General features: G+C 40.1%; 2 protein-coding genes across 3 annotated transcripts; one reads left to right on the forward strand and one right to left on the reverse strand.

Moving 5' to 3' along the window:
* Positions 1-738: 738 nt before the first annotated feature.
* On the reverse strand, positions 739-7070 carry LOC123769154 (proteoglycan 4). Its single transcript, XM_045760130.2, has 5 exons — positions 6982-7070; positions 4164-4539; positions 3811-3945; positions 1543-3221; positions 739-1293 (listed from the first exon to the last, which is right to left on the reverse strand). Exons 1-5 carry the CDS (start codon positions 6994-6996, stop codon positions 1096-1098), a joined length of 2403 nt encoding a protein of 800 aa, XP_045616086.2. The 5' UTR covers positions 6997-7070; the 3' UTR covers positions 739-1095.
* LOC123769153 (elongation factor-like GTPase 1) lies at positions 6974-27800 on the forward strand. Of its 2 annotated transcripts, none has more exons than XM_069309923.1 (11): positions 6974-7115; positions 15241-15430; positions 17587-17794; positions 18118-18249; positions 18708-18964; positions 19872-20736; positions 20913-21026; positions 23392-23658; positions 24457-24666; positions 25274-26176; positions 26297-26679. In XM_069309923.1, exons 2-11 carry the CDS (start codon positions 15246-15248, stop codon positions 26528-26530), a joined length of 3375 nt encoding a protein of 1124 aa, XP_069166024.1. In that variant the 5' UTR covers positions 6974-7115; positions 15241-15245; the 3' UTR covers positions 26531-26679. The 2 variants fall into 2 exon arrangements, with proteins under 2 accessions (XP_069166024.1, XP_045616084.1); XM_045760128.2 differs by lacking the exon at positions 6974-7115 and adding an exon at positions 13100-13199 and having other exon boundaries at positions 26297-27800.
* Positions 27801-27875: the final 75 nt, after the last annotated feature.

The raw sequence follows: 27875 nt of genomic DNA on the forward strand, positions 1-27875 counted from the left end.
TATTGACGTATATTCAAATTCAAATTTTTATTCAGGTAATTTATTGATTACAAAAAGAATATGTAGATTTCTCCGCGCTGCTGAGATGGCGGGGGTGGGGGGGGGGAGGCGAGGCTACGGTGCTTCAACTAAAATTTATTTATTTATTTATTTATTTAATTATTTATATACAAGAAGGTACATTGGGTTTGTGAGAATACATAGCATAGTATTTACAATCTTGTAAAGCCACTAGTACGCGCAGCGTTTCGGGCAGATGTGTCCTTCAGCCTCAACAAGCCACAAATAATGTTGGTATTGAGAACAGGAAATGCTTTTTCATTGTAACTTGCTTAGCTAAATGAATTGTGGGGTTCAGTCCCTGAGCCCATTATGTGCCTCTGTAAACCTTTCCACTACCGCCCACGGGATGGGTATGGGGTGCATAATAAATGAACTAAACTAACTCATATGGTTATAAACCCATGGAACCGCCTACCCGCCTAATCCGTAAATGCCCCCTCAAAAAATTATTAGGTTTTAAATCACAACTGGAAAAGGTTATCAGGGCAAACGTGGAGAACTTAGACAAGCCGCCGTCTTCCTGTTTTAGTTGAAGCCACTAGTACTAGTGGTCCTCAGGTAACTTCAGATAATTTAGGCAAATTAAAGTATACGTTGATGAGATTGGTGACTATTAGTTACTCCTCATAGTGCCTTGTGAAAGAGAATGGGAGATTGTGTAATAAAAATAATATAGATGAATATGCAACTTTTATTTAATGTGTATATACATAGAGCATATTACATATTATTTATTGCACGTAGTCCTCGGAGAGGTATTGATAAGTTACACCATATTTTACCAAGTCCAGTGAGAGGTTCACGGAGAAGTCGGTAGAATTTAATTTAATAATTAAACTTGTTTGCTACTGTTCGTAGGACATTGATAACAGTAGCCATAACTTGAGAGATTTTTTATGAAGAACCCGTGGAATAGGTACCACGGGCAGGTAGGTCTGATCGAGTGGTTGAGGCTTCGACTTCCCAAGTTGCTTTACTCTCTCTGTCTGGCTCTCTCACACACACACACACCACTCCCTGCCGTCCCAGGCGCTACGCTGGCAGGTACTTGACATCAGCTCTGAAGCCATGGAGAGCATCAGCAACATAGGACACCACTCTGACGCGACCATCTGGTTGTACGAGGCTATAGCTGCCTCTCACTACACCCTGAGAGTCCTTCTCCTCCTGAGCACTCTTGATATCTCCACTCTCTGGACTGTCCACCGAGTACCCATAAGAGTAAGGTTCCTGGCACCAAGAAGGAAGTCGTGAGTACAGAAAAGACAGGAGTTTGCCCATAGACCTCAAGCACCTTCTATTATGCTCAAAATCACATGTTGTGTCAGTAATTATTGGATATGAATATCTTTCGATATTTTGGAAATTTTGTTACTCTTTCATAAAATATGCTTCATTAAAAGTTAAGACATCTTGCTTTAGGTATTTGTATTGTGTAGATTTTTTTTTTTTAGTGACGAAAATAAATATGTTTCTTACGTGTCTGAATTCATGATGAGGAGGAGGAGGCTGGAGCACGACCACCGCAGACGAGGAAGCACTTGCGGCCATGTCACTATCGTCGTGTGTAGTGTTGTCACGAGTCGGTCTTAAGTCCGAGGCGCTAGGGAAGTTCTGCGGGCCGAACTGATTGTTGAGAAAGCTAGGGTCATTACCGCCGTTTGGGAATTGGAAATTTTGATTTGGGAATTGGGAGAACACTTGATTTTGAGGGAAGAAAGAGCTTATCCCTGGAATTCCATTGAAATTAGGAAAACCCGGGAAAGTGTTGGGATTCTGCTGACCAAGGAGCGGGAACTGGTTAACATTGGGCCTTAAATTTGGATTGAAAAATCCTTGAGCTGAATTTCCCGGGTTCTGAGGCTGCGCTGAAGGTAACGATGGTCTGGGAAAGGTTGGAGAAGAGCCTGCTGGTCTGGAGAACACTGCAGGAGACCCTAGTGGTCTCGGGAACACAGAGTTCGGAGTGGATGGTGTGTGTGGTGAAGGACTCTGAGGCGTCGTGGGTGTAGGGAACAAGGAAGTTTGGCCATTTTGCCCTTGGAAAAGAATGTTTGGCGTTGTGGAGGGAGGGGATATTGTTTGGAAGTTAAATGGTCTCTGAGAAGGAGGAGTGGCGGTTGTTGATACCGGGAAAAGAAAATTCGGGTTATTTAATACTGGGAATGTTGGATTTTGTGTATTAAATACCGGGAAAAAGAAATTTGGGGTGTTAGGTACCGGGAAAGAAGGTCTTGGCGTAGTATTTCCTTGGAATAAAATGTTGGGAACTGAAAATCCCGGAGCAGACGAATTTGGGACTGTTGGTCTTAGAATAAATGAATTTGGGGTAAATGTACTTGTTATAACTGGATTAAAGGGAATTAGTGTTGTCGGTCTTGGATTAAAGCGATTTGGGGTTGTCGGAAATGGGGAAAGGGGACTTGGAGTTGTCGGTCTTGGATTAAAGGGACTTGGGGATGTTGGTCTTGGAGTAAAGAAACTTGGGTTAAAGGGACTTGGGGATGTTGGTCTTGGAGTAGAGAAACTTGGGTTAAAGGGACTTGGGGATGTTGGTCTTGGAGTAAAGAAACTTGGGTTAAAGGGACTTGGGGATGTTGGTCTTGGAGTAAAGAAACTTGGGTTAAAGGGACTTGGGGATGTTGGTCTTGGAGTAAAGAAACTTGGGTTAAAGGGACTTGGGGATGTTGGTCTTGGAGTAAAGAAACTTGGGTTAAAGGGACTAAGGGGTGCTGGACTTGGGGCGAATGGCCTTGGTGTGGTTGGCAAGAGTGCATTAGGCGTCGGTGGCTTGGGTGGATTTTGGGCAGCAGGTGTTGGGAAAAGAGAACCAGGAAAAGTAGGGCTTTGAAATCCTTTAGGAGGCAAGGACGGGAAGGAGGGTGGAGGAGGGACACCAGGAAAATTGAACTGTGGAGTGTCACTCCCAGAGGGTCGACCTGAGGAACTATCAAATGGCTGTCCTGAAGGGTTGTTGAACGGTCGACCTGAGGAACCATCAAATGGCTGTCCTGAAGGGTTGAACGGTCGACCCGGGGAGTTAATGAATGGAGTTTGAGGGACGCCAAAAGGTCCCGGAGATCCAGTGCCGCTGTTGACAAGTATACCCGTACCAACTGGTACCTCCAGACCCCGCGAAGTGAAGGGCCTCGCTGTAGCTGTCAAGAAAACACAATATATATAATATATATTGTAGTAAAAGTGTTATTATATTATTGTACACGGATGGATGCTCGCTTGACTGTTTCGTTTGGATGCTCGCTTGACTGTATTGTTGTGAGATCAGCTGTGTCGTGCCTGTGTACAGGTTAGTTTATGTTCACTCCTAGTTTAATTTATATTTGTTCTAGCGTTAGTCATGTGTAGTTTGCTTATTATATCATATATCTTAAGCACTGTTAGTCTTTATAAGTAATGTATATTATATGGCTTGTGTTTATTGCAGGATGTAACTGTACTGTAATTATTTGTTCAATAAAGCCACATGTCTGGCAATGCTTCTCCTTTACATCATATATAATTTAAGATTATATAATAATTATAACGGCTTTAGTGATTTCCTGTAAAAGAGGATACCCACGTCGAAGATGAAAAGGCAACAGTCATTTAGGTCATTCAAAGTTATTCAAAGTCATTTAAGATTACAAAACTTAACACATAACTTTTAAACTGTGTGCAACGCCTTAAGGACAGATACAATATTTTTTAGAATGCAATATTTATCATTTAATTTGTATTGTTCCTTACGATTGCCTTCCGGGTCAAGCAGAACTGGTCGCAGCATTGGTGTGAAGCCCACGCGCATGCGCTTGATGTCGCGCCTCAACGATGAGCTGTCCTCCTCAACAATGTCTGAGAAGGGCGCTCTGACCCTGTCATCATCTGAAATAAATTTCATAAGAACATAAGAACAAAGGTAACTGCAGAAGGCCTATTGGCCCATACGAGGCAGCTCCTATCTATAACCGCCCAATCCCGCATAATTTCGTGTCAATTATGCTTATTAATGGCAAAATATCTATAATTTATAAAGTTTTATTATTGTTTTGAATAAATTTTAATAGGCTGGAGATTGTAGTGAAATATAAATGTCACACTACCTTCTGGCGGCGAGGAAGGAAAGCGAGTTCCTTTCTCTCTGGTGTTCTCCAGCGGAAGCAGCGGATCAAAACGTGTTGCTCTGAATCTTACTGATTGTCGCCTTCGGAAAGGGAACCTTGTAGTGCCTTGTTGATCCTTGGGTTCAACTAGCCTTGGGCTAGTCTTGCGTTCCTGATCAGGAGAGGTCTGGGACGTGTCAGACCTGGGACGTGTGCCGACGGAGCTTAACTGTGAAACTGGACTTGGATTTACCTCTGATGAAGGCTTGGGACTTGGCTGGGATTTAGGGAGTGGTGAGGGGATTGTATCCGGGGTTGGTGTGGGGTCGGGAGCAGCGCTCACCACCAGCGCCACGCACCCTACCACAATCACCACCTGTCAACGGGGGTCTTTATTACATCAAAAGAATAAACTCGGCAGTATAAGCAGGGTGTGAACTTATCAGTTTGATAGATATGGTTGGATCGTACGAGTGTGAGCTAGGAAAGTGTCCACCGGTCTGAGTAAAATGACTGTTGCCGCTCTGGAGAACTTCTAGACTATTATAACGTTTTCAATCATTTCCCTCTTCTTAAGCCTGGAATTCTTCCCGTTGGTTCAAAGTACCAAACTCTGTTTTTGAATTACGACCTAATAAGCCAATTTGGCCTTCACGAAGCGTTAAAATTGTATTTAACCTTGAGTCTGCCCTGTAACCGCTTTCTATGACAGTCAGGAAGTTCACAGCACTGACTAATATAATTTCCAAGTCTGGAGGCCAAGGCAGTAAACTCGACTAGCAGTAGAAAGTCAATTGATCACTCAGCCGCTCACTACTAACAAGTACGACAAGTGTGCATATAAGTTTGTTATATGGACGGAGTACAAAGCCAATAGACACAAAGACGGTTAGTACAAATCAGCATAAAGAGATAAATCCCTCTGATCTATAATTGTTTTCTTTCGCTAAGAGGTGAAATTGAAAACAAAATCTTGTGGGTGTGGTGTAGCGCGCGAGGTGTGTGGGTCCCGCCCACATCTGCAGCAGTAGAGGAAATGTCTTCTCGCCTCACTGAGCAGCTCTGAACCTTCCACTCCCTCACCAAGGCCACTAAGCATCCTACTTGTGTTCTGCTTCTGTCCTCGCAAGGTGAGAGACCAAACTCTTCGTAATGTCAATTTATGTAACCGTCAAATAATGTGCTATATAGTGGAGCACTGGATTACTGTAACTCTTGTGTCAACGGCCTTGCAAGAATTTATTATTTTAATCACCGAAATCTGTACTTTCTGAATTTGTTGTATACTTTCTTCTATTATATAATAAAATAATAAATAATAGAGAAGATGTAATATCAGAAAGCCTGAAAGTTCATGTTACACTAAGGTGTTAGATACGAGGCCAATTTTTGCCCATTGTGAGGAGGGGTTTGGAAAGATGGGTCGCTGCCTTCTTTCCATTTATCTCAATATATGTGTACGGGTGTTTGTGGGTCAGAGGGGCGGGCGGTGCACGCGACACGATTTGTATATTTGTACTCGCTGAATTTGTGCGCCCCTTGAGGGACTTGAAGTAGAGGGGGGTAGAAATAGCCTAAGCTACTCTATCCCTTTGAGATGTATTTTTTCCTTGTCTCAATACACATACTTGAACTTGACATGTCACTGGGGAGCCTGACGTGTCACGACCCTACACATGTTATATATATGGTAAGGTACTGTCCTCAGCCTCCAAGCCAACGACTCTAAGAATGGTCGTTCAGAAGGAATGGTCGTCTAGATGGAATTGTCGTCCAGAAGGAATGGTCGTTCAAGAGGAATGGTCGTCCAGATGGAATGGTCGTTCAGTAGATATGGTCGTCCAGGAGGAATGGTCGTCCAGGAAGAACAAGTCGTACATAAGTTTCCCCGGCAACTACATCAAGTCGAGTTACAAATAAAAGATTTTCTCAGTTATACTTGGACTATGACCTCTGTCTTGTTCCCCCCCCCACCTTGTGACCCTGGCTTGTACCTGACCTCCACCAGCACCATGACCTTGTGACCCTGGCTTGTACTTGACCTCCACCAGCACCATGACCTTGTGACCCTGGCTTGTACTTGACCTCCACCAGCACCATGACCTTGTGACATTGGCTTGTACCTGACCTCCACCAGCACCATGACCTTGTGACCCTGGCTTGTACCTGACCTCCACCAGCACCATGACCTTGTGACCCTGGCTTGTACCTGACCTCCACCAGCACCATGACCTTGTAACCCTGGCTTGTACCTGACCTCCACCAGCACCATGACCTTGTGACCCTGGCTTGTACTTGCTCCCCGACCTGACCTCCACCTCCACCATATGATCTTGTAACCGTGGCTTGTGCCTACACAACACACACACACAAGAATATAAATTTCTTTTTTGAGTAAAATATATATTCTCCACAGCGCATTAATTGGGTCCGTTGCCTTCAAAGATCACGCATGAGGGAAGGTTCCAATATTGTATACATGGCCGAACAACCTGTAGATCTTATGTCCTTAATTATGGGCAAATATTACTTGTTATTGGCTTTGTTTTTTATCGTCGCACACTTAAGAGAATTCATTCCACAAGTTCAAGTTCAAGTATGTTTATTGAGACAAGAAAAAATACATCTCAAAGGGATAGAGTAGCTTAGGCTATTTCTACCCCCCTTTCATTCCACGATCTTAACAAGTATTACGAGGTTGCCGTCTCGTAGCCACATTCACTTAAGAACAAGTAATATAGTTAACACAGTTCGCGCATGGAAATATCAATGTTTACAAGTTCTCGATGATGGGAAGTTAGTTAGAGAGAAGTCACACCTTGAGCGACACCATGGAACCACTGGCGACACCGCACTCACAACACTACTCATATCCACACTCCGCTGACTGATATATATCACCACGACTCTTCAAGGACGGCCGGAATACAGGAACGGAGGAGCTGCAGACAGGTAAGGATAAGAATAACAGAGCAAGAGGTGAATAAGGAGCGGGACAAGCAGGGACATTAGAACTCAGTAACAGGGGAACAGGAACAGGAACAGTTTCTTTCTGTTGGGCTTAAAGCTTATCAATCAATAACTTCTCAGTTTATATACACTGACGCGCCGGGTATACCTTTCGGTGTATATATCTCTGGCTGCTGACACGGAAGGGTAGGACTATGGGAAAGAATGTATACGAGGAAAATGAGGAGAAATGAGGGGAATGTGAGAAACAGGATGTGTTGAAGAAATAAACATTAATCTGGTTATATTGTCTTGAAAAATAACATTCATTTATCATCATTTATTTAACATCTTGGACGGGCGTCCCTCGTCCAAGAAAAAAATTAGTTTTGTGATCCAGTAAAAATGTTATTTTTAACACTGAACTTAAATTGATAGAAAATGGTGAAAGATTGGAACAGGAAATAACCCATTTTAACTGATAATTATCAGTGTCTGTATATACCTGTGTTTATCTTCGTGAGCCTGTCTGATAACCACTTTCTTCTATCCCCTCGTTAACAGTCGCCCTACAAATTGAACCAGTATTAGGGAGTTTGTCAAGCGTCAGAGCGCAAGGTGGGATTTCCAGGTAGTGATTGTTATTGTCTTATACGTATGATGCTGAGGTGTCTGTACTCACCTATTTGTGCTTGTGGGGGTTGAGCTCTGGCTCTTTGGTCCCGCCTCTCAACTGTCAATCAACTGGTGTACAGGTTCCTGAGCCTACTGGGTTCTATCATATCTATATTTGAAACTGTGTATGGAGTCAGCCTCCATCACATCACAGCCTAATGCATTCCATCCGTTAACTACTCTGACACTGAAAAAGTTCCTTCTAACGTCTCTGTGGCTCATGTGGGTACTCGGTTTCCACCTGTGTCCCCTTGTTCGCGTCCCACCAGTGTTGAATAGTTTATCCTTGTAGTTTAATTTATCACAATAACATGACGAATATCATATTATTTTTCATAGATATATCACGCTATTGTGATTTCCTTCTGTGAATAATAATAATAATAATAATAATAATAATAATAATAATAATAATAATAATAATAATAATAATAATAATAATAATAATAATAAAAGGCGTAAGAGAATAATGATGATAATGTTATAAGAGAGAAAGCAGAGGGCAGCGGTGCAGACGTCACGGTGTACGCTAGGCTAGATGTGTTCTGGTGGTGCACAGGTGACTGGTAACATGTGCTACCATTCATGGTACCTTTGGGAGCACCTCCTAGCCTTTACCACCTCGGTACTCCACACCTGCTGGTATCTGGCCGGAACCTTACTCACACACACTCTCTCTCTCTCTTCCCCTGGGGATTATAAACCCAAGATAGGCTTTTGTAGACTGCAATAATAATCCGAAAAGTATTAAGCATTAACTAACACAAAAGAACCGTACGACAGGTAAAGACCCAACTAAAGCTTTTAAGATGAACAAGAAGAACAATTTGAGAGGTAAATCGACTTCGGCGGTCTATAAGGAACAATGGCGTGAAACTGAGGGAAGGAGAGAATATAAATGTAGGGCAAGGTTTCTGTTTCGCTCAGAGTCGTTCACCGCTGTATTAAATTGCCCCGTGATTTGTAGCTGCAAATTTATACAGACCTTCAGGAAACGGTTGGATAGGTGTTTAATGAATTGCAATAGAAATAAAATAAATTTTGTGTTAACGTTTACAATGTGATAGTAAATATTAGGAGAAGGGAAGAGAACTATCAGGAGAAAGCGTCAAGCCTGTAGGACTATATAGCACTTGGAAGGGGTCAGGATAAGGATTTGGGATGGGACGGGGGGAAGGAATAGTGCCCATGCAACCACTTGGACGGTCGGGAATTGAACGCCGACCTGCATGAAGCGAGACCGTCGTTCTATCGTCCACCCCAAGTGGGTGAGCGTGTGTCAGAGAGATAATAGTGACGGTAGAGCCTTCTGGTGTCCATGTCGTAGTGTGTTGCCCGCCCGTCCTCCTAAGGTTCCCCAACGTCAAGAAACTGTCTTACTAAAGTGCCCTTATCCTAATCCACCAGAGGACCCAAAACAGAAAACGGGACAGTATGACAATATCGCGAGCCGCTACCATTTTCTAGTACGACAATTTTTGGCCTTAGGTAGAGTATTTGTCAAAATGCGACGCTCTATTGGGAGGAGAGTGTTGTAGCGTGTCTGCTGGCAGCAGCGGCAGCAACGCCTGACGCCAGGCAGGGAATTCCGTCCTCCAACAGTCTTCCAAGTTCGTATTCCTGCGTGGAAATGTTGACCAGACCACACACTAGAAGTTGAAGGGACGACGACGTTTCGGTCCGTCCTGGACCATTCTCAAGTCGATTGTGAAGAGGAGGTAGAGACAGGCAATAAATAGGCAATGTGTGGGAACGAAAGCCTATGCCATAATTAAAGCACCTAAGCAACGAAAGTAAAATCAGGTAACGCAGCGACTAGTATAGGCCTACCATAAAGTTATAGCTGCACTCTGGCAACCACCTATAGGTGTGTCCTATTTGTAATGTAATTATGTAATTGTTTAAGCCAATTAACAGCCAATTAACACATAATTACATACTACCCACTTCATGACCCCGAACCAACACAGTAGCAAGAAGATAAAAACACACAATGTGACCATTGATTCGTGTTCTCTGTTTTATCACCTCACCCCAAAAGTTTTAACAGAGTATCTAATATTAACAATAGTGGCCTCGACGAGGACAGGTAGCCGTCGGCTTGTCGAAGGTCCCGCCCCCTCCCCATTTGCCTTCTAGTCCATTTGCCTAAGTATGGGGTTTAAATTTCTTCATTCAGTTCAGCATAGAATATTATATGCAAGGCAATGGATTAAATCCTGAAACGATTTAATCGTTTCAGAATCGCTAGGAATTAACAGTTTCAGAATCGATGGGAATTAGCGTTTCAGAATCGATAGGAATTAACGTTTCAGAATCGATAGGAATTAACGTTTCAGAATCGCTTGGAATTGAATGTGTGCTCACGGTAATTCTGGTCACCACGGGTGAAGGAACAGTCGCCAATGTCAGTCCGGCGCCGGAAGCTAGGTTCACTCCACAAGGCCACATTCCATCACAAGGTTAAACACTACAGTTCCTCGCAGGACGAATATAACATATTTATAACATTTTCCTTGGTATGGAATTCTTGTAGTGAGTACAAAGCTACGAGTCTTGTTAACGTGATATAAATACCAAAGCTGCGGAAATACGGGTCAGTTAATGGGAGTAATTTGTCAAGGCCCAACAAGAGGGAGGTTACCTTGAGGTGCTTCCGGGGCTTAGCGTCCCCGCGGCCCGGTCGTCGACCAGGCCTGGGGACGTACACGAATATAGAAGTCTACTCCCACATCAGAAGACAATATATAAAAATGGTATAACACCACTCTCATAAAACTCTATTACAAATCCACTATGAGCTCTTTTTAATGCCAGAATTTAGCCATTTTGTGTAACAACTTTTATATCTCATATTTTTAATTATCATAGTAGTCGAAAAAATAATATTGTGGATAAACAAGAGATGAAACAGAAAACCATAAGCTATATCGGTGTACTAAACGCTCATGAGGAGGCGGGGCTTTAGCAAATACCTTCCTGTGATTGGCTGTAACACGGAATGCCAACACTCAACTAAGAAATAGTTTGGGAAATGCAAACTAAGAAATACGTCCTTTTGTCCAACAACCTCTTTGTTTTGTTTCTAACAGAAAATTTCATCTAACTGAATAATGTAGTCCAATAAGAGGGCGGAGAATTATATCATCAATGTTATTTGTGTGAGGCAACCCCCGCTTATGACGTCACAAGTTAGGTAGCCAGGCCATTTTTCTGTAACACTTATTTGTAATGTAATATTTAATTATTTAATTAATATTTAATTATATTAATTATTTAATATAATATTTATATATTTAATATTTAATTATCAATATTTAATATTGATAATTATTTAATAATTAGCCTGCAATATTTAATTATCACTTTATTATTGCTTTTAAATAATTAACACTTCACTTTTTTGGTAGATTAAAGTTTTTTTTTTTTTTTTTTTTTTTTTTTTTTTAGATATATACAAGAGTTGTTACATTCATGTACAGCCACTAGTACGCGTAGCGTTTCGGGCACGTCCTTGGAATACGATCCCCGCCGCGAAGAATCGTTTTTTCATCCAAGTACACATTTTACTGTTGCGTTAAACAGAGGCTACAGTTAAGGAATTGCACCCAGTAAATCCTCTCCGGCCAGGATACGAACCCATGACAAAGCGCTCGCGGAACGCCAGGCGAGTGTCTTACCACTACACCACGGAGACTGCAAAGTTGAAGAGAGTTGAAGCAGAATGTCATAAGCAAGGCTGGTGTTCTGAATAAAGATGATTTATTAAGTTGGTGGAGCCTTTAGCTGATCCCTTCCTGTGATTGGCTGTTATGAATGTCAACAAAGAGTTTCTACCAATGACATGGAAGCTCGTCGGGGTTGGGGGGGGGGGGGGGGTTGGCGGGGGACCGCTTACTTCAGCACAACACCTCGCCTTATTTATTTATTTATATACAAGAAGGTACATTGAGTTTGTGAGAATACATAGCATAGTACAGTAATTACACTCTTGTAAAGCCACTAGTACGCGCAGCGTTTCGGGCAGGTCGGGCATGTTGTTAACCTTATAATTCATGTTATTTATAACATGAACTAAAACCTATAAGCAAACTGCACTTAACATAAGAAGAAACATTAACAAGAAATTAACAGTGGGTTTATCCCGGGTTCGATACCAGATCAGGACAGAACTAATAACAATAAAAATAACATTATTAAAAATAAATAACAAATAAATGTTTATTCAGGTAAGGTACATACATACAAGAGATTTTACAAAAATTGATAGATTTATAGATAGAGCTAGTACATACAATGCCTAAAGCCACTATTATTATTATTATTATTATTATTATTATTATTATTAGTACTTTTGGCAAGATAAAGTACAAGAGAGGCAAGAGTACTTTTTTATTAACAAGCTGAGGTATACACAACACGTGCCTACATAAAAACAATACATAAACATTGGAGGATTAATAAGTAACATAACTACAGTCCCTGAATCCGCTAATCAATTATTATAATTCATTTTCTTTATTATGCACCCCATAACCATCCCGTGGGCGGTGGTGTAAAGGATTACAGAGCCACATAATCGGTTCAGAGGTAGAATGTACAAATATTGACTGTTGTAAACCCCTCAAGCAAAAAAAAATAATTTTTCACTATTGATTTTGTAGAGGACCAGACCTAAAACTTTGATAGTCCTAGTATATATAAACCTTTGATAGGCCTAGTATATGGCACATAATACAAAATCAGACCTAAGATGGTGTATATTAAGTATAGTACTGCTTATTTAGCCCTAGTACGTATTAGGTTAGGTTATTTAGGCAGTGATCCACTTTTAAGGCTGCAGTAAGTTCCAAAACACTGCTTCAGTTCAAAATCCAGTTAAAAAATTGATCAGGATGAATGGGTGGATGTTTAACAAGCCGCCGGCTTTTTGCTCCCGTCGAGACCACTAGGCAGTTGGTTGCCCTCAGGTAAATTCGGGTAAATCTCGTGATGCCGTTTAGTGTGAACAATGGCAAAGAAAACGGGCTGAGGGGGTCGGCAGTGGCGCCATCTGTTGAGTGTGAGTGAGTGTGGTCGCTGGCAGAGTGTTGCATCACACTAACAACACAAATGTCTTCACGTCTGACTATCTTTCCTCTACTGTAGGGATACTGAAGACTAACATTTGCAAAATAAATAAATAAAAATGCCAAAAACATGCTATATAATATATAAAATGGTATGCTCTTTGATAGGTAATAGGAAAGATTGTTTATGCTCATTAAATAAGTTTATATTTCATTATTTAATCGTCAATGTGTGCTCGTAGTGTTCTGGGTCTATTTACAAGTGAGTGACTGTAGAGTGTGTGGCCAGCTGGTGACTGGCGCCTGACTGTGACTCCAGAGTGGTTCCCGGTGGGACTTGTGGGTGTGTAGCCATTTCTTTCCCCCAAGACACCCTCACTCCTGCTTTTAAATATGTGAAAAGTGTCTGAAGGTTCCTTTTTGGTCTTGTCATTAACTGCGTATTCATGTTTACACACGGCGAGTGTTGCTGCTCATGTGCAGCTGGTGCCTAAGTGTAGTCACACTTAAGTACTTATAAAGTACTTATTGACTTAAGTCACACTTATAAAACTTTGAAACTACTGACGGTGAGAAAGTCCACACGGATCCTGTGGATTTTCTTATTGATATGTCACGATAATGTGATTTGTGTGTACTTCTGATGGTTTTGGCCTCCAACACCTTCTCTCCTAACTTATTCCAGTCGTCTACCACTCTATTTGCGAAAGTGATTTTTTTTTATATATTTCTTTGCCAGCTTTGTTTAGTTAGTTTAAATCTATGACCTCTTGTTCTTGAAGTTCCAGGTCTCGGAAATTCTTCCCCTGTCAATTTTATCGATTCCCATAACTATTTTGTACATAGTGATCATATCGCCTCTTTATTCGTTGCCTTAAGATGTACATTGCTTGCTTGGTTTTAGAGAATACACAGTAGTTCACTTCAGTAGTTTATTGGGTAAAGGTCACAAGGTATAAATATGGCCTGCCGAGGTCCTACCTAACTCTGGTCTCGTGAGATACTGAACCTGCCTCCAGAGTGGCCAGTACCAGCTCCGTAGGGAGTGATGTAGGCCTATTCGACTGTGATTGGGTATATCCCAACCATCATACAATTTGAGTACTAACATCTTTTTCTTATATCTTCTAGTTTGGCATATTTAATGCCCCTAACCTCTCCTCCTAGCTCTTGTCCTTCAGTTCTGGGAGCTATTTAGTTGCATGTCTGCATCTCTTCCAGTTTGTTGATGTGCTTCTTAAGATATAGGCACAATACAACCGCTGCATATTCCAGCTTTGGTCTTACAAAAGTTATGAACTATTTCTTTAGTATTTTATCATCCATGAATTTTGAAGCAATTTTGAAGTTAGAAAGTGTACCATAGATTCCTTACACAATGTTCTTTATGTGGTCCTCAGGTGATGGTTTTCTATCTAGAACCACTCCTAGATCTCTCTTTATATGAATTCTTTAAAGATTTTTCACATAATTTATAGGTTGTGTGGAGTCAATGTTCTCCTATTCGACATTCCATAACATGGCATTTATTCACATTATATTCCATTTGCCAAGTGGTGCTCCATACACTTATTTTGTCCAGGTCATCTTGAATGATTGGTAAATTGATTTACCAATTGATGATTATTGATAAATGACAATCATCTAAGTTTCTTATCTTCCCTATTATCTTAGCATCATCACAAACATGTTCATATAATTCTGTATTCCATCTGGTAGATCATTTATGTAGACAATGAACATTGCAAGACCTGAACACTGTGGTACTCCACTCATGACATTTCTCCAGACCGATACATTGCGTCTGATTACTGCCCTCATTTTTTTGTCAGTTAGGAACTTTATTGGTGTGTTGCAAGCCTACTAGTGTTGCAGAAATGTGTGTGTGTGTGTGTGTGTGTGTGTGTGTGTGTGTGTGCACGCCCTTGACACCCATGGTGTATGCCTTGCTGTCGTCTCTTGTAACAGCCATTTCTTGCATGCCTTGCCACCTATGTTGCACAATGTTGAAAGCCCCTGATGTCTGTGTAGGATCAGCTGGATGTTGCATGACCTCTCATGAAACCATTACCACTAAGGGTTACCACTTTTCAGTGTTTTTAGTGTACAGTATTACTGTATTACTAGATATAGTGCAACTGTACACTTGAGTTGGTTTAGTCTACTGCTAATAGTCTGTGTAAGGCATTGTTTTTCTACACTGCTGCCTGTTGATATTTGAACTAGGCCATTAGGGAAGATAGTTTGTTAGGCCTTTTCCAAATATTGTTTAAAAAAACTATTGTTTTAAAGTGCTTATTCTCCCAGTACAGTATAGTCATTTTCCACACGATTGCTATTGAATCGGTGTAGTTGAATTGATGCTTAATTATATTCCTTTTCAGGCAGGATGGTGGTTGGAGGGGGTGGCACCCCCGGCCGGTTGCCCACGTTCTTGAGCAACCCGCATACTATTCGTAACTTGTGTATAATGGCTCATGTTGACCATGGGAAGACTTCACTAGCAGATGCCATGGTGGCTTCCAATGGTCTTATCAGTCAACGCCAAGCTGGACGCATTAGATACATGGATAGGTAATCCCTACTTAATATGCACAATTCAGTAGTACAGTATATATTTTTTGTTAATGGATATTGTGTTGAGAACCTACTTAAATCTAAAATTCACTGTGTGAAAGGTTGAGGGTGTTAGAGGCTAAAGATAAGGAGTATGGGAAACTGAAATTGGTTAAGTCGAGCTGTAATGGTCTAGACATTTGGATAGGTTGATGGATGATTTGGTTTGTGGGAACATTTTCAAAGAGTGAAGTAAAGCCAACATTATGGAAAAGGAAAATTGGAAGACTACATAGGGCCTAGATCCTTTGATATTACAGAAAGGAATAAGAGCAGACTATAGCATTACTGTATATACATATATATAACTGGGCTGCTTGAAAAATGTCATGGTTTAATAGATACCATTTAATGTATCATGCAACCACCAATTAACTAGCCACAATACAGTATACAGGTCTAGGATGAGAGGAAGAATGAAAATGTATCAGGTTAATCTGCGTGTTAGTGCTGTATGGTGTAGGGTACAGAAATGTCAAAAGCTGAAGTAGAGAGAAGTATGCAGTATAAGAAAGACAAATGCAGAAGTTTCTTAATAATTAACAAGAATTTACTTGTCCAATACATTTTTTAGCATTGGTATGAAATGACTTTCAAACTTATGAAATGTCTGTATGTCCATGCACTAGGCTGAACTGTACAGCCATTGAGAGAGATCTGGCCTCTTTAAACAGTGCTGGTTTTAATATTTTCCCAATTAAAAATGATTTGAATTTGTGTACCGGCTGTCTTTGCATAAGAAGCCTATCTTTGCTCAGCTTGTGAGCCTCTGGACACAAGTTGAGCAAAGTTAAGCTTGATGTGCCAAGACAGCTGGCACACAAATTTAAAATGCTTTTGATTGGGAAAAGATTAAACAAAGGCTGTTAAAAAGGTCAGATCTCTCTCCGTGGCTTATACCTACCAAACACGCGACAGACCTACGACATTGTTACAACGTTGCTACAATGTTGGAACAAGTTTTAACACCTAACAATTGTAAAAACCAATAAGCAAGCTGTATCAACTTTCTAATAATTCATAAAAACGTTGTAACAAGATGTAACAACAAGGAATCATAGGGACCGTTTCGTCATGTGTTTGCAGAGTAAGGCTCGGCCTAGTGCACGGATATACTTTGATCCCTTGAAACATATGTATACGTGTGCAACTAATGCCACTGCACATTATGAATTTGTTCAGGAGACGATGAATCATCTTGCACAATCTTTAAATTTTAACCAGTACACTGTACTGTGAAACTTCTTCATTAATAGACTGCTTTATGTTATGTATTTTCACATGCTTTATTTATGGTAAAGCCTAAAGGGGGGCCAAGCCACCCATCATTATATATGCAAATACTTATAAATTTGTATTTGCTAATGTATAAGCCCTTACCTGTAAGCTTTGATTTGTACGACAAGAGCAGCAAAAATCCCAGGGCATAGCCCTGGGAGAATCTACATGTTGCTTCTCTTCAGCCCAAGCTCTTCTCTTATGAAAGTTCCCTGTCTGCCAGGTTACACCCTTGCCCAATCAAGCGCTAACCATTAATTCCAGCCTAGTTTGCCATCTTGCGTAAAATAAACCTGATGGGGAATGGTGTCAAATGGTATTTGTTATCCAGTTGCCAAGTTTATCATAGCTAAACATTACAAAATCATCTTGATTATTTTCTCCTGTGTTTTGCATGAAGTGCATGACTGGATTATTGGTCAATAGTTTAATGTAGTTCAGTTTTCTTAATCTCATGTTTACAGATTTCCTGATGTTGCATTGTAGATACTATTTTGTACCTGGATGGGGTTCTGGGAATTCTTCTACTCCCCAAGCCTGGCCCGGCTTGTACTACACCAGCAGTCTTTGTAATAGCTTTAGTAATATTATTGCATTTAATGCATCTATACTTACCTAGATATGATTGCAAAGTCAAGGATCAGCTTTCTATTCCCACCTTGCAAACCTTTGTTAGTCTTAATAGTGTGTTAGTCTAACAATTAGTCTAATAATTCTCTTCATTACCTCATATTTACACTTAAAATTGTGCATCGAGTTGGCATTAACAATTTCATCAAACCCATTTCACTTATTTAATGGTAATGTATGTAAATCACAAAGAAATTCTCCCATAGTCGCAAGGATGAAATGGAGCGAGGAATCACCATGAAGAGCTCTTGCGTATCACTGGCATACAGTAGACCAGATGGTGAATACATCATCAATCTAATTGACTCTCCAGGACATGTAGATTTTTCATCTGAAGTCTCGACAGCTGTCCGTCTGTGCGATGGTACCATAATTGTTGTGGATGTTGTAGAAGGAGTCTGTGCTCAAACTAAGGTATGTTATTAATAAAAGTTATATTAAATTATTTTTCACCATTGGCTGAATGAAAGGAAGAATAGGTGTAAATCTCGATAAGACTTGTACAATTTGGTGAGAAACAAAAGCGTTCTTGGGTAAAATATGTCTGGCTACACATCACTGCTAATCAGTATTGACCTATCATACAGATAAGCCTAACTGGTTACAGTAGTTTAATGATTGATAATGTAAACTTAACAATTACTTTTAGTTCAAATTTTACAGGTAACTTGTAATATTTTGTGTTGTATTGGTGAATAGAACGTACTTATTTTGACATTCTTATTGTCCTCCCGCAGGTAGTGCTGCATCAAGCATGGGTAGAGAATATTCGCCCAGTTCTTCTCCTCAACAAAATTGACCGATTAATACTGGAGACAAAGATGAGTCCAATTGAATGTTACTACCATATTGCACAGGTCTTGGAACAGGTGCGTCTTTCTTGGTATAATATTACTGTACCCAAGTTTACCATTAATTAACGTAAAACTAAAGAACATGCTTTTTACTGGCATAATTTTGCTGGTAAAACAGCATTATCAATATCCTTTGCATCTTCTACTCCATACTGAGATGCATATTGCCATATTGATAGCTAAATAACTATAGTTGCATTATATGTCCTAGTGCACCCTTATTTTTTTTTGGCCAGTGGCTTGTGTTGCCATTCCCACATCATTTTCTTAAACACTTTAGAAAATCTCCCAATTTGCATAATTTTTTAAATTGATATATTTTTCTATTGTAGAGGGTGCACGGTAGATGGGAGGATGATAAAATGGTATTATGATTATGTTGTAAAGAATAATGATTGCATATAGTATGCAGTGGTAACATTTTGCAATGTTACTATCTTACCCATGAAAGAAATTAATAATTTTTTCTCAAGGTTAATGCATACATGGGTGAGCTGTATAACACGGCTGTCTTGGGAAAAACATCTGAAGAAATTGAAAGACGGCGACAAGCTGAGCGGGAGAGAAAGTTATCAGAGAGGGAAAGAAGAGCATCCGAGTCTGAAATCCCCGAAGCTCAGCTCATATTTGCTGACTGGGGCATTGACACAGTAGATGACTCTGAGCTGTATTTCTCACCTGAGCTAGGAAATGTAGTCTTTGCAAGTGCCTATGATGGCTGGGGTTTTGGGTAAGTTTCCTTTGTTATAAGTTTGCAATCATTAATGTTTTAGCATCTAGGAATCTTAAATATGCCTTTACTGTCTTCCATAAATATCTACTTGCATTTTTTTTTAAATATTCAAAATTTCAACCAGTAAAGAAGTACCATGTAAGGAAACAATAAAGGTATGGCGAGACACTTGCATTCAGTACTACTAGTATAGCTTATAAAGTAGCATGTGATGTAGTATTGTGATGTTACCCCGGGAGTGGTTCCGAGAACCAATGTCCCCGTGGCCCGGTCTCTGACCAGGCTTCCTAGCTTTATAGACAGTATCCCAAGGTCATTCTTATAGAATGGAAAAGCTATATGCTAAAACATCATTTAGAAGTTTGAACATGTTAGAATGTCCCAGTTTGGCAGATCATCTATATATTTAAGATCTCAAGGGTGAGTGTTTTCAACAGTAATTGAGGTACAGTACTGTTAAATGTGAGGCTTTATGTAAATGCAAAGCTTACATTAGCTATATTCCACCAATTTTCTATCTTTAGTTGTTTACCTGTGGGTAGGTATTGGGTGCACCGGTGATCTTCCTGTGGCTGTTATATCATACTAGATGTCTAGTATGAAACGGACGATGTGTTCTGTTTCATACTAGACTTCTTTTTAAACCATTGATGACAAATGTACATTGCATCTGTACCCTTTCATAAAATTGCATGTGGTTCTTCACTGATGTATATATGTATAAGTAATGTGTATACAAGTAACTTGTGTATAAATAATGCAGCATATGTATATGACAAAAGGGAAGTAGTTACCTCTTTGTACCCATTGCTAAACTCGTGCTGCTGCTATTTTAAGTGATTTAAATTGTTATGAAGTTATTGTGCTAGTGTTCGTTCTCTAATTTAGCTTTTTTCTATTGCAGAATTCACCATTTTGCTAATCAATTTTCTGCTAAATTGGGAATGAACAAGGCTGTCTTAAATAAGACATTGTGGGGTGATTACTATATAACTACAAAAGGGGGACAGAAAAAAATTGTGTCTGGTGCTCGAGATAAACGAAAGAATCCTCTTTTTGTTACTCTCATCCTGGAAAACCTTTATAAAGTTTATGATACAATTATGATTAGAAAGGACAAGGATGAAACTGAGAAATTGGCAGAAGCTTTAGGAGTGAAGATTCCATTAAGTGTACTGAGGTCAGCAGATATGAGATTAAAGTTGAATTTTCTGTGTAGTGGTTGGCTTCCTTTGGCTCCAGCTGTTTTAGAAATGGTTGTTGAGCATTTACCTAGTGCAGCAAATATGTCGGAAGACCGTGCAACAAAGCTCATGTGTTCTGCAACCCAAAGGTTCGATTCACTCCCACCAGAAACACAGAAACTTAAAGAAGCATTTATGAAATGTAGCAGTGATGAAAATGAGCCACTTATTGTTTATGTGTCAAAGATGTTTGGAGTGCAAAGAAGACATCTTCCTGAAGACAGATCTTCTGGAGTGAAGGTAGCACCTGAAATTGTCAGAAAGGGCATGTTGTCAGAAAATGAAATAGCAAAGCGCAGGGAGGAACTACGTCGTAGGAAAGAAGCCTCCATGGTGACAACAAATGTCGAATCAAGCCACGAACGATCTTTAACAGAAAAAGAAATTGAAGGGTTAAAGAAGCAGCAAGAGCAAATAGTGGAAGAAAAACAGAGAGTAGAGGATGAGAGGCAGAAGTGGATGAATGAGGAAGTGTTTATTGCCTTTGCACGTGTCTTCAGTGGAACTCTTAGGGCAGGCCAAAAGGTAAGAGTGCAGCTTATTTTAAGTTTTCTACTTGATAAGGATCACATTAGCACAAATCAAATTTAGATTCCATTACGATGTAACTTCCAGTTAGCTTCTTTTACTTACTCTAGTCTCAAACAAAATTTTCTATGATTGTTTTAATTTTTGCCAGACAATAAATTTTTTCTTCACAGGTTTATGTCTTGAGTCCAAAACATGATCCGAGCTCAGCCTTGGCTCTGACAGCACTCGGTGAGGAGGAATTGGAGGAAAAATTGAAGGATTACAAGCACATTCACACCTGTAAGGTATGTTGTAATTTTGTGCATTATATATTCTAATTGTTTATGGTATTTTAGTACAGTACTTACCCATTTTTTCTAGTTGTACTGTATGTACTTAATTTCTATTGTACGAGGCAGAATAATCCTCTTGGTTTTCAAAATTTTCTCATTGTGATAGTGTTAATGCTTGCAAATTTGTAGTTATATAGTTTGACAATTGTTACTCAGTATGCTAGTACAATATGTTGAGAAAGCCACATTTGAGAGGATAAACACTATCATCAAAATTATCACCACTAAATTGGTCAGTTTTGTTTTGCGAGCTGTAGGAAGAAACAGTCATGATTGTTTCTTGTTAGTTTACAGTGTAGTGTTTGTGTTGAATAACTGGATTCATGTAGTAAAAAAATACCATATTAACCAATAGGTCATTCATTTACCCCTCATATTCGGGGTCATAGTTTGCCCAGTCCGGTACTCGGCAATGATGATTATGCCCCCCCCATCCTTTTGATAGACTGCAGCTGGGCCCTTGATTAGTTTTTGACTGGGAAATTAGACATAAGCCAACAGTTGTTAGTGTGGCCGCCTCGAGGAATTCATGAGCTGACACCGGGGGTGGGGGGTGGGGGGGGATGGTGGTTGACCTCGTATTTTTATTTTCGTTGTTCCAGTTCATTCCCAGACATGTTTTTAATTTATCACACTTATGACTAGTTCTTTAACTCTTGAACTGTGCACTTATTTACAAGTATATTTCCTGGTGTACACACACAATATTTTATATTCTTTTTCTATTCTATAACAAAACATTTTATTTCTGATGTCTGGAATAAAAATAAATCATTTTAGTTAGGCCTTTGTGAGATAAAGAAATGTTAAAACATCAAATTCTGAGATTTATTTTTCAAGTAAACTAATTGTAATAGATTTATCATTATCACACAAATATTCCTGCTCTATAAAAGTTCTGGAAATTTTGCATAACATTGGTTCCCATTATAGGTATCAGTAAATGGCTGGCGATGCACCCAACATGGTGTCATTTTTTTGTAATAATGCCCAGGAAGGTAACAAAGGCTTTCAGGATTTTTTTTGCCATTATGGCAAAAATTGCCTGAGATCTCTAGTGTGGAATGATCTCCACACAGAATCTTAAGGAATTTTAAATATTACAAGACACATTAAATCTGCCACAGGCAACAGGAGCACCATTGGTCTGTTTCTTGAGGGGTGGCAAGAACAGTTTAAGGCTCATTAAAGTAGGACCTGATCACCTTTCGATGCTATTTGAAAACACTGTGATCTGCCTAGAGCTCGGTAGCCCCAATGGAGAGGGACAATGGGTAGAATGTTGCAATAATTTTTTAAAACTTTAATAATGTACTGTATTATTATAAACAGGTGCAATACAGTATGTACATCACATAAAAGGTGAAACAGATATTAACAAAAGGTAAACACTAATAGTTAAGAATGTCCATCCACTTGGAATATTTGGTAGGACTGCCTTGCTTTGTGCAGGGTCAGTGTTCAATCCCCATCTGTCTCAGGGGTTAGACATGGTTTCACCACTGTCCCCTCATCCCATTAAACTGCTACATAAGTAACACTGGTCCAGGGTGAAGAAACGTTGCTCATCCACTTGGATCAGTGTGTAAAGTGACGGTCTCTCACAGCTTGCAAGCTGGTGTTTGATCCCCGATGGTCCAAGTGATTGGGCAGCATTCCTTCACCCTATCTTCATATCCCAGCTCCTTGTCCCCATATCCTTTAAAGTGCCATAACATTAGGGAGTATTTTGAGTGACACAGGGTTCAAGTGTCCAAGAGGTCATGATGCTGCCTCATGCTGGTGGTTGGCCTACCTGGCTGCCAGCCCTATAATCAGTAAGTGCATTCATCAGTGTTGGTCACATGTGATGCCAAGGGAATTCCAAAGGTTTTTGTATTGTAAGAACTGACCTCTGTTAGTGATCTTGACTGGATGTAATGTTTGTAGTGCCTGCCTAGTACTGTACCTGTAATGACTCTGCAGGGATGTTAGAAAATTCTGTGGTGCCAGTGTCATGCTGCATCATTCTGTCCAAAAACATACTGTAGTTGCATATTACTTTAGAATGCCTCTAAATATTATTTAAAAAAAAAATTCATGTCAACAGATGACCCATTTGTTTATTGTCTTATTGCAAGTGCCAGACTGCATTAAAGCCACACAGTTCAAAGGTTAATCACAATACAGTACAAGGTTGTAATGTTAAGTGCTGTATATACATATCAGAGATACGATCTAACACTAGTTACAAAGCTGTTCTGGAAAAGTTGTGATCTAGACTAAGTCGCTACTTGTGTGTGTGTGAAATGTATAAAGGTGTGTTTGTTATTTACAGATTTCTGGAATTTATTTGTTGCTGGGGCGAGAATTTGAACTTCTAGAGAGTGCTGGTGCTGGCACAGTAGTGGGCATCACTGGGTTGGAAGACTGTGTCATCAAGAGTGCCACGCTGTCTTCTACACTAGCCATGCCGCCCTTCACAGAGCTCACCATGAGTGCTACTCCTATTTTAAGAGTTGCAGTTGAGCCACATGACCCTAGAGATTTGCCTAAGCTACGTTCTGGTCTAAAGTTGCTTAACCAAGCTGACCCATGTGTTCAGGTACAGTATGTGTTCCTTACTTACAGAAAATTTATCTAACATTAAGCTGTATATTATCTCGTCTCAAAAGGCTACAAGCAGATAGTGCCCTTTAAGGTGGGCTTGGTGGTCAGGAGAGACAGACACATAGGCAGAAACAGACAGAATAGACAGACACATACACAGAATAGACAGATAGAATACACAGTCAGACAGAATACTCAGAAAAAGACAGAATACACACACAGACATACATAAGACACATACAGAATACACACATGGACATACATAATAGACAGACAGAATAAACACAGACAGGCAGAATAGACACAGACAGAATATACAAATATGTACAGACAGGCAGACATAAACACAGACACATACAGACATAATACACACAGACACAGACTGAATAGACAAGACACAGGCAGAATAAACACACACACACATACATACAGAATAGACATGAACAGACAGACATATATATAATATGGCACCATGACCTCAGTGTAAAAGTGCTCCAGAAATTATGTCTTGGTGTTTTATTGTATTGGGTGACTGATCTCTAGTTGCTACCAGCTTAGTCATAAGTAATACCTTTTTCTGACAGTAATGTTTTTCCACATATGACAAGTAGAAGTTTTGCCATAGATATGATGAAATATGCAATATTTAAAGAATACTTGAGGATTTGTTATGACCCATTGGGAATTATTTTACTGTATTTAAACTTGTGCTGTACAAACTCTTAATTTACTTATGTTTATGTTATATTATGAAATCTAGGGGATATGGAAATAAGTTTTTGGTGACTTGTAGGTTATGCTGCACCACAGTGGAGAATACGTCATCCTTACTGCTGGGGAAGTGCACCTGCAGCGCTGTGTTGATGACCTTCAGGAACGATATGCAGGTGTCCCTATACGCACTTCAGACCCAATTGTGCCTTTCAGAGAAACTATTATTCCCTCACCAACAGTTGACAGACTTAATGAAGCCATTGAAGGAGAAAATATCAATATCAGGAAGGTTGGTAATCTGACTTGAGCACAATGTAGTATTTTGAAAATCTTGAAACAAATACTGGAAAGTAAAACCCATTACTTATTTCATATACTGTAACAAGTTCAGTAGTAAACAACTTCGCATGTTTATTCGCTTCGAGTTCATCTAGTGTCACTTATCAGCTTGATTTGGCTTTGTTTAACATTGGAAGAAAGCTTTTATTATTGTCAAAGGAGGATGCTTTTTATATATATAAAAATACTGTACCTGTACTGTATTATGTTTAGAAAGAATCGCACAGAAATCACATTAACGTGATGTACAGTATATCAATGAGAAAATTTACTGGGACTGTGGGCGCGAACCTACGACCCTGGCATTGCCAATCTCGTACTCTACCACTAGACCACTGCCAACTTGTAAAAGTCAGTTGTATGACCTTTACAAGTCGGCGGTTAGTGGTAGGATACACGACTGGCAGTGCCAGGGGTCATAGGTTTGCACCCACCTATAGTCCTAGTGGATTTTCTCACTTAAAAAAATTTTGACAATGAAAAACTAATCCTAATATTTGGACTTTACAAAAGTAAATTTCATATGTTTGCTTATGTAACACTCATTTCTGTTGCAGGTGGATAATTCTGACCCCTTGGGTGTAGTAGAAGTGAACGGTCGACTAGGAAAACTACGATGTAGAGCTGTATCGTTACCTCATGCTGTTACTAAGCTTCTTGAACAAAATGAGGAACTATTAAAATTGGTTACTGTGGCCAGTGCCACCGATAGAAAGAATACATACAGTGTAGCAAATACAGTGGGTGATAGCTCATTGGAGCTAGAAGAAAAACCTGCGATTCAATTAAGTGCTCTTGGAGAAGCTCTTGAAAATAGACAAAAATTGAAAGTGGAAGCTTTCAGAGCAATAAAGGAGTTTAAGACGTCTCTAGATAAAGCATTCAGAGATGCTGGTGCAGAATGGGAAAATGCAGTTAATGAAATATGGAGTTTTGGACCCAATGATTGTGGACCTAATATTTTATTAAATCGTATCCAAACATATTGTCGACCATCAGTTTGGGAAAAAGCAGTCTTATTTGATTCCCCTTTGGCTGCTTACGACACAAATTTTGTGACTGGATTTCAGATAGCCACTGCAGCTGGTCCACTTTGTGAAGAGCCAATGATGGGTGTGTGCTTTATTATTGAAGACTGGAGTTTAGCACCCTCAAGAGAACCTGAGAGTGGAGAAGATCAGTTTCAGACGTCTGGTATATCATCTGGGCAGATAATATCCCTTTCTAAAGATACACTAAGAAAAGCATTTGAGCACCAATGTCAAAGGCTTGTTTGTGCCATGTACTCGTGTGTGATTAATGTGACATCAGAAGTAGTGGGCAAGATGTACAGTGTGATTGGCAAAAGGCAAGGACGAATCGTTGATGGAGACATAACAGAGGGTTCAACATCCTGGAACATCACCGCTTATCTCCCAGTGGTTGAGAGCATGAATTTTGCTAACGAGCTCCGTAAATCTGTGAGTACTTTATTACTTTGTCATGACATGCATTAATTCTTGCAATTAAATCTTTTCCATTCTTCCCTTCCTCTACTAGAGAAGTTAGCTTAAAATGTGATCTTTTCTTTACATTTTCAGACATCTGGAGAAGCAATGCCGCAGCTTGTATTCTCTCACTGGGAGGTGCTGGATATCGACCCCTTCTGGGAGCCTCAAACTACTGAAGAACTTGCACACTGGGGCGAGAAATCGGATAGTGGTAATATTGCCAGAAAGTACATCAATTCTGTTAGAAAAAGAAAGGGACTGGCAATCGATGAAAAAATTGTAGAGTTTGCAGAAAAACAACGAACACTATCCAAAAATAAGTAGCGATTTAAAGTTTAGGCCCTAGTGCAAAAAGTCCCAACCAAACAACATGCCACTAGAAGATGGAGACATTTCGGACCATCCAGCATTATAAAGTCGATTGTGATGGGAGCGAGGGAGGCACGGGCATTAAGGAAGGCAAGAGGGAGGTAAAGAGCAGGTAAGAGAAGGTTCTTAGAATGGAAGAAAGGCGAGAATGGGATGGGTGTAATAATGGGATGTAAGAAAGAGGGTAGGCCTATGTCGGGTCACATTTGTTAGTAAGGTTAGAGCATTTGGGTATGTACCATGAAAGGGAAGAGTCAACAGCAACAAATTCAGGACTAGGGTTCATGGTGTATCGGAGCCGAATTGACAAGACTGTGTCTGAAGAGTAGAGGCAGGAGAGATTGAGAAAATTCGTAGAAGCTGTGAAGAAGGTTCGAAACTATGCGGTGGGTGTACACACGCCCTAGTGACTACACCACAACATGGTATAAGGATTGCAACCTGGAGTTCTACTGAACACACAAGGATTTCCTGAGGCTTCTGCTGAAGCTGGAACAGGATTTTCACACAATCCATCCCCCCCCCCCCCCCCCCCCATGCATTCAGGCTATCATCTAGGAATATTCTACCTCTGTGTATTGAAAAAAGTTTCTGAAGTAGAACATTCCTGGATGATAGCCCAAGTGCATGGAAGGAGGGGAGGGGGGGTATTGTGCAAAAATTCTGTTCTGGCTTCAGCAGAAGCCTCAGGAAATACTTGTGTGTTCAGTAGAACTCCAGGTTGCAATCCTTATACCATGTTGTGGTCTAGTCACTAGGGCGTGTGTACACCCACTGCATAGGTTTGAACCCTCTCCACAGCTCCTGCAGATTTTCTCATTGATACAGTCACATTAGTGTGATTACTGTGTAGGTAAGCTTTTAGAAGACTAATCAATAGGATGATTAGAATCCCTAACATGACAGAAGAGAGCATTGTTTGTGTCTGCATGCAGACTTGACACGCCTTGTGTTCCTTAAGTCTGTCATTTAGTGTACGGCCAGTTTCCCCAAAGTATTGGAGATCACAAGACAAACAGGAAATAGAGTAGACACCAGCAGCAGTAGTGTGAACCAGATTACTATGAAGTGTTAGTTTGTTGAAAGGCAAGCTTTGTATCAAGAGGACGAAGGGTAGATATGAAGAGCACTGTGGTTATGGTGTTGGAAACAGGTTTGGGATGAAAATTTTTTGTTTAGCTTGAGAATAGCACAGTTGATAAAATGTAAGGGGTAACCAAGGCAAGAGAGATAATAAAGGAAATTTCAGAGTCAAGAAACAGAGTTACTGATGGAGAGAAACAAGAACACTGTCTTAACA

Source organism: Procambarus clarkii, chromosome 66 (assembly GCF_040958095.1).
Source record: "Procambarus clarkii isolate CNS0578487 chromosome 66, FALCON_Pclarkii_2.0, whole genome shotgun sequence".
In the NCBI taxonomy this organism is placed as follows: Eukaryota; Metazoa; Arthropoda; class Malacostraca; order Decapoda; family Cambaridae; genus Procambarus; species Procambarus clarkii.